The sequence below is a fragment of the Nicotiana attenuata genome, unplaced genomic scaffold (assembly GCF_001879085.1).
Source record: "Nicotiana attenuata strain UT unplaced genomic scaffold, NIATTr2, whole genome shotgun sequence".
In the NCBI taxonomy this organism is placed as follows: domain Eukaryota; kingdom Viridiplantae; phylum Streptophyta; class Magnoliopsida; order Solanales; family Solanaceae; genus Nicotiana; species Nicotiana attenuata.
The window spans coordinates 64,896-72,096 of record NW_017673757.1 but is presented as its reverse complement, the minus strand read 5'-3'; the positions used below and the strand labels follow the sequence as shown (position 1 = coordinate 72,096).

At 37.8% G+C, this 7,201-nt stretch overlaps 2 protein-coding genes across 3 annotated transcripts in view; one reads left to right on the top strand and one right to left on the bottom strand.

The window, feature by feature from the left end:
• The window catches only part of LOC109217191 (probable methyltransferase PMT7), a 5,822-nt gene extending 4,934 nt beyond the window's left edge, over positions 1-888 (bottom strand). Inside the window, exon 1 of one of the 2 annotated variants that reach the window (XM_019381416.1) lies at positions 459-888. In XM_019381416.1, the coding sequence (XP_019236961.1) occupies positions 459-669 (211 nt within the window). In that variant the 5' untranslated portion in view covers positions 670-888. The remainder of the gene's footprint in view (positions 1-458) is intronic. The other variant, XM_019381415.1, reaches the window with a different exon arrangement.
• A 3,087-nt stretch (positions 889-3,975) lies between these two features.
• On the top strand, positions 3,976-4,437 carry LOC109217189. Its single transcript, XM_019381413.1, has 2 exons — positions 3,976-4,239; positions 4,351-4,437. Exons 1-2 carry the CDS (start codon positions 3,976-3,978, stop codon positions 4,435-4,437), a joined length of 351 nt encoding a protein of 116 aa, XP_019236958.1.
• The last annotated feature ends 2,764 nt before the right edge of the window (positions 4,438-7,201 follow it).

Sequence of the window (7,201 nt, the reverse complement as noted above, 5' to 3'; positions counted from 1 at the left end):
AAAAAAAAACAAAAAAAAAGAACACCCATTTTCTAAGCAACTCTAAATGATTTCCTCTTCCTATTATTAGCTATTGAGAAAGAAATACAATTACTTTGCACAACAAAGTTTCCCTCTTTCTATTTCTGGCACCCGGTGAGAAAATGTGAAGCTGATACCAATCTAACAAAGAACAAGACTTGCTTCCACTATAAATCAAATACTCTCAGCATCATCCTCGTTAACACTCAAAAGTTTCAAACTTTACATGTTACTACACTTTCCTTTTTAGTCTATAAAAAAACCTTTTTATATTTAGAAACAATTTAGCTTTAAATTTTCTATTTTACATAATTTTTAGGCACATACCACAATTTTCAAAAGCATTTCTTTTTTTCTTAAATTCCATGACCAATCAAATATCCATGCATAAATTGGAACTGAGGGAGTAATAAAGAGAGACAAATAAAAGTACTAACCTGAGGTAAATTCCGAGGAACTAAAATTAGAAGCAAGAGACAATTGTTGTTGCTGTTGAAGCTGTTCTTGCTCTTGTTGAGGCAAATAAAAAGATGGGTTTTGCCCAAAAAGTGAGCCAGTATAAAAAGATCCTACCATTACCAAAAGGGCTATCATTATTGTTTGCCCTGTATTCCAATCAAATGCCCTCATATTTATCCAAGATCCCATGTTTAAGAAATTTAAATAAAATGTTACATATATACTAAAATCTTGGATCTATAAAGTGACTTATAATGGTAAGGATCAAGAAAAGAGCTAAAGGAAAGATAGTGTTTATACTACGAGATCGAGAGAGTTAAGATTTTGTGTGTGTTCAGAGCTGAAGTGGAAATGATGAGTGAAATTTTGTAACACTCACATCTATAAAAGTTTCGAAATAGGCTAAATATAAATATAGAATTTAGTTTTTTTTATGTGGCGTGAAGTGCATGTAATTTATACTTCTATTATGAATTTAAGATTGACTTTTGAATTACTTTTTTATTTATAAATAATTGAATATATAATTAGGAAAATAATAATAATTTTTAACAGTGGGTATAATTAAATACTAGTTAAATCAGAACACACCAAAAAAAGAAGAGAAAGCAATAAAGTCACGTGACAAAAGGAAAAGAAAAGGCTTAATGCCTTCAAGAAAACAGAAAGCTTTATACGAAGGCTCTGTCTCACACACCCAAAAGGCTTAAAGCCTTATACGAAACGGAGGCGCCAAAAATTGCACGGAAATTCTAGGGTTCTTCGTAACTTACTTATGAACTCAGGTATATAAAATTTCCTATTGTCAATTATCCTACAGTAGTAATAGGTAAGAATTGAATACTTAATTCCCTTCTTCCTATGTATCAACAGTAAGTTCCATATTTAGGTGTGAAACTTTAAAATTAATTCAAATACACTGGTTGTTGTAAAATTAATTGTTTGACGGGTATAAATTGGACTGGGGCCTATGTATTGGCTCAAGGAGTTTTGAGGTGAGTTGATATAACCTTTTACTAAAGTGGTTTAACTCACAAAAGCACGCATACAAGGTGTTTGATGAATTGCTTAAAAGAGTTTATATTTACTTAATCGGAGCGAGTGAGTACCTATTAACTTAGAATTGTTCTAGCAAAAGTTTAGATGATTTATTATGATATATGTGCATAAATTTTCATATTTTTGTGTTATTCTTATATACCATTTTTATGTTGAAAATTTATGAAGAAGCAAGAATCTTTAGAAATACTTTTGAATGTTTATTTCATTCTTATGACATGCTTTATAATTAAGGATACCAGCATGAGTATGTATATAATGTTCCAAAAAAAAAGATTTAGACTTGAAAAGTCACAAGAAGAAGTTTTAGAAAGAAAAGATTTTTGGGAGTATCCTTTATTCTGAGAAGGAGTCATCGTCCAGGCCGAGGGTCCTGACCAAGGCGTTGACTTCCTGAAACTACTTGTGCCAAAGTAGGGAGCACACGAGCCGAGGGTCTCGTTGCTGAGAATTTACTTAGCCATGCTAAGGTATGATACATGAGCGCTGAGAATCATGAAGGCACCTCGTGGATTGGGCCTATTCGATCAGGTTGGGATCGAACCCGCGCCGATCACACGGTGACTAAGACAGAAATAGGTCAGGATAGTCGGAACTCCCAAAGTATAAAGTGAAGTATTTTTTTTTATAAGAAAGAAAAGGAAAAGAATTTCTTTTAGAATATTCATAAACTGCTATTATGCAATTATTTTAGAATTGTTCTTATAAGCTTTTTGTTTTACATGCATTTAGAATCTTTGCTCGTAATGTATATGTTATCAAAGTTTCGTCCCCTGTCATTGAGACTCAATGAGTACAATGGATGGCACTGACGTTCTCTTTTGGGAACCTACGTTGGTCTGTGGTACAACGTAGGAACCGGTTTTGCAGGCGAGCAGGCTACGGGTTAGGACTTCCCTCTCTTCCAGTGTTGTTGGTGAGCTCCGCTTTTGTTCGTGGAGTATTCCTTAGAGTCATCTTTATTTAGTTATTTTTTTGTTTACTTGGAGGACTAGCCAGGCAATCTTATGTCCTGAGTAGTGCGTCAGTTTATCAGTAGAGGCTTCATAGACATAGTCGTAGGGTTAAGATTCAGATGTTCCTAATAATAATTTAGCAGTATTTCATTGGTTACTACGAATAAAATTTTGGAGTTGGTTTATTTTAGATATTTAAATTAATTGTGTTGGGTTTTCAATGTCTTTGCCTTATGCCTCTTATGTTTTGATGATCTAACAAACTTATTGTGAAGAACCAGACAGAGAACCTGACCCACGTGGTATACATTTCAAATGAATAATGTCCAATCTGATCTCCAGAAAATGAATGAACAATCACAAGGAGGTACACAACAGGGACCTAGTAACCTGGTCCCTTAGTGTTCTCCTACAGAAGTACAAATCAGTAACTGTCCGCAACTATTACAAAGAGAAACACAACAGGGACCTGGTCTATTAGTGTTCTCTGACAGAAGTACAAGTCAACTGTACAGCTGGAATGTAACAGCAGAAAGTGACTGTTTCGCAACTGCTACAAAAGAGGAACACAACAAGGACCTTGTCCATTAGTGTTCTCTGACAGAAGTACAAGTCAACTATACAGCTGGAACGCAACTGCACAAAAGTGACTGTGCAACAAACAGTGCAACAGTCACTTCTCATTGGGAAAAAGCGTGTACTAAGAGTTGACATCACCATCCATTGTGATATCTTTTCTAGTATAACAACCTGGTGCAAGACACAAAATATTCACTTGTGCATTCAGTGATATTCTCTCAAGTATAACAGTGTTCATCCGGCGTTGAAGTCACTGGTGTGTCAAGAACAAGAAGACAACTCCACTAAGGATCAGTTTCATAATGAGTCTATGTGTATCCGTAGTTGAGTTGTAATCTTGTTATTTGTTCTTCATTGCATCTCCTATCCTGCTTTTTTAGAAGCTTTGTCTTAGGAAAACCAAAAATTCGTAAACTTCCGAGTTTATGTTGTGACTAGGTTTAGTCATAAGTTTAAAGCCTTTGTAACTAGAAGAGTCACAAAGTGGCTTGTGGTGAGAGCATCACAAGTTAGTCAAAGTCTTTGTAATAGAGTCATTGCAAAGTGACTTGTAATAGTGAGATTGCAAGTTAGTGAAGTTAAAAGCCTACAGGTGTAGGTCGTGGTTTTTTTATCCCCTTGTGTGGGATTTTTCCACGTAAAAATCCCTTGTCTTCTTTACTTACAGTTTTATTAAGCATTCTCAGCATAACCTCATAGAGGACCAGGTACTTTACTGTTTGGTGGACTCATACAAACTAACAATTGGTATCAGAGCAGGTTCCTCCTATCAGGTTATCACCTAGGAAGGATCCTCATGGCTGCTCCACCAAATTTTGAAGATGTTCAATCTGCATACCGACCACCCAGGTTCAATGGACAATACTATGGGTGGTGGAAAACAAGAATGCATGATTTTATCATGGCTGAGGATTCTGAGTTATGGGATATCATTTGTGATGGTCCGCATGTCCCTATAAAGAAGCTTGAAGAAACTGGACCAATGGTGCCGAAGGACAGAAAGGAGTACAGTGATATTGACAGAAAAGCAGTAGAAAAGAACTATCGCGCTAAGAAAATCTTGGTATGTGGTATAGGACCCGATGAGTACAATAGAGTCTCAGCTTGTGATACTGCCAAAGAAATATGGGAAGCGTTGCAAACCGCACACGAAGGAACCACTCAGGTTAAACAATCCAAGATTGACATGCTCACCACAGAGTATGAGCTCTTCAGGATGAAGGATGATGAGTCTATACAAGATATTCACACAAGATTCACATCCATCATAAATTAGCTTCATTCACTTGGAGATGTTATTCCCGGAAACAAGCTTGTAAGAAAATTCTCAGTGTTCTACCTGGTTCTTGGGAAAGTAAAGTAAATGCCATCACTGAAGCTAAAGATGTACAAACTCTAACCATGGATGAGTTGATTGGCAATCTGAAGACATACGAGATGAAAAGAAAGAAAGACAGTGAAAGAAGAGAGCCAAAGAAGGAAAAGAACCCGGTACTCAAGGCTGAAAGCAGTGACTCGAGTGAAGAAGATAGTGATATGGCCTATCTTACTAAAGATTTCAAAAGATGGTTCGAAGCAGTGGTGGTATACCAAAGAGGGGTAGTTCTAGTAAAGCAAGGAGCAATGATCTCTGTCACAGGTGTGGAAAGGCAGGGCATGTCATCAAAGACTATCCACTTGCGAAACATGAGCAATACAGACAAAACCCTGACAAAGCAGGAAAAAGAAACCTGGTTCCAGACAAACGATTCAATCGAAAAAGTGCAGCTGACAATATTGTGAAGCAGGACCTTGTTGCATGGGGAGACTCCTCCAGTGAATCATAAAGGGAACCAGATGCAGAAAACTGTTCCATGATGGCAGTGGAAACTGAAGCAACGAAGTATGATTCACTGTTCGCGCCGATGGCTTAGTCTGATGATGATGAAGAAGATGAAGATGATGAGGTAAATTTTAGGGATGTTCAGAGAAATCTGAAATCCTATTCTTCTCAGAAGTTAAGGTCATTAGCAAATGTTCTAATTGATGCTTATTATATCCTTGACAATGATAAGGAAATCCTGACCGTAGAACTAGGAGAAGTCGAACAATCTAGAGATGATCCGGTGGTCTGTGTAGTGGACCTAAATGAGACCATAGTTAATCTTGAAAAAGAAAAGGAATCCTTGAATGAAAAAATAACTAGTGTGGAAAATGAGAGAGATGACCTGATGGTAGTAGTTGTCGACTTGAAGGAAACAATAGAAGGTCTTAGCAATGAGAAACACACCCTAGAAGAAAAAATTGCAACTACTGAGCAAGAGAGGGATGACCTTTTAGTGATAATTACTAATCTAGAGGAAACCATTGAGGGACTCAATAGAGAACATAGGAATGTAAATCTTGGGAAAGGGAAGGAAGTAGCTAGTGAGACACACATCAAGCTTGAAAAATAATTAACTGATGTGAAAACTAGTCTATGTGGTTAACTTGAGAAGAATCGGCAACTTCAAGATGAATTGGAGAAAGTAAGAATTGATCTTGAGAAATCTCTAAAGTGGACCTGGTCCTCAGATGCTGTCACTGCCATGTATTTTAACAATAGTGGAAACAGGCAGGGCATCGGGTTCAAAAGGGAGAAAACTCCTTACAACCCTCACAGCAAGTATGTCACTGTCCTTGATAACTGGTTGTGTACCCATTGTGGGAACAATGGGCACTTTAAAGAAAATTGCCAGGCCAGGGTTCAGTCTGTTCAGAAAAACAAAGTGTTTACTGACAAAGTGACTACTAACAAGGGACCAGTACCACTCGCAAGAAACAAATGTTGCCTGCATGGACCATAAAAGCCCTTATCCATCCTTTCTATCATAACAAGGGACCCAAACTAGTTTCGGTTCCTAAATCTAACCCATAATTTGCATGTGCAGGGAACAGTGAGAGGAAGCGGACTGCAATGAATCATGGACAGTGGATGCTCAAAGCATGTGACTGGAAACATCATGGATTTCTTCTCACTGAAAGCCCTGCAGGAAGGGAATGTATCCTCTAAAATTAAGGAAAAAGGGGGAGAGGATACATTCTCGGTGTTTGTAAAGTTGGAAAGGTTCTCTGACACTCAATTGGAAACATGTACTATGTGAATGGTCTGAAGTACAGTCTCCTGAGTATTTCTCAAATCTGTGATAGAGGGAACAAAGTAGAGTTCTTATCAAGAAGTGTGCACAGTTACCAATCTGATAACTGGCCAAGTGGTGTCAGTGGACAAAGGAAACAAGAACATCTACTTTGTTGACTATGAATCTCCAAAAGCTAGTGGTATAAGATGATTGAAGTCGGAACTGTGGCTTGAAAGATTTGTGCATGCAAGCTTCTCACCTTTGAATAAATTGATTCAGAAGGACCTGGTCCGTGGTCTTCCAAACTCACGATTCACCTGGACACTAGTTCACAAAACAAAGGAGAAGACTCTCGAGGTATGAATGGTCCTTGTCAAAAAGATTCTAGTGAAGACAAAATTGAAGGAGAACAGATCAGATTCGACCACGGGACAAAATTAAACATCGCCAAGAGTTTCTGGGCAAAAGCAGTAAATACTATTTTCTACTTAGTGAACAGGTGTATGATCAGGACCATCCTGAATCAAAACCCACTAAGAGCTGCCAAATGAAAGAAAACCAAAGACAACTCATCTGAGCACCTTCTTGACTGAAAATGCCATGTTCTCGACAACATGAAGGACCCGCTTGGGAAGTTTAATTCAGAGGCAATGAAGGAATCCTTCTGGGATACTCTTCACAAAGCAAAGGCCACAAAGTCTACAACAAAGGGCACACTGAATGGAAGGAAGTGCTCAAGGGGTACTCAACAAGACACCTTTCTCTAACCAAGGAAGAAACACTGATGTTCAATATAATAAACCATCTCTGGTCCCTGAGAAATATCTGAGGTTTCAAATAGGGACGCTGACATGATGAGTAAGATGGAGGAAACACGTGAAAGACAATGCAACATCATCTTCCACCTCTTATAAGGAACCTGGTACTTCACTTACCACTACTGAGGCTGAAGAAAGAGCAGAGATGCAGTTCATGGCACTCCACAAGCAACAGAAAAAAGATTATAGGAAAATCAAATTAACCTCCCAA

What these genes read in the sequence shown, in the direction of transcription:
- LOC109217189 (XM_019381413.1), top strand. Translation starts at nt 3,976, where the DNA reads ATGGCTGAGGATTCTGAGTTATGGGATATCATTTGTGATGGTCCGCAT. An exon ending in CACACGAAGGAACCACTCAG is followed by an intron (nt 4,240 to 4,350) that starts GTTAAACAATCC and finishes ATCATAAATTAG; the next exon opens with CTTCATTCACTTGGAGATGT.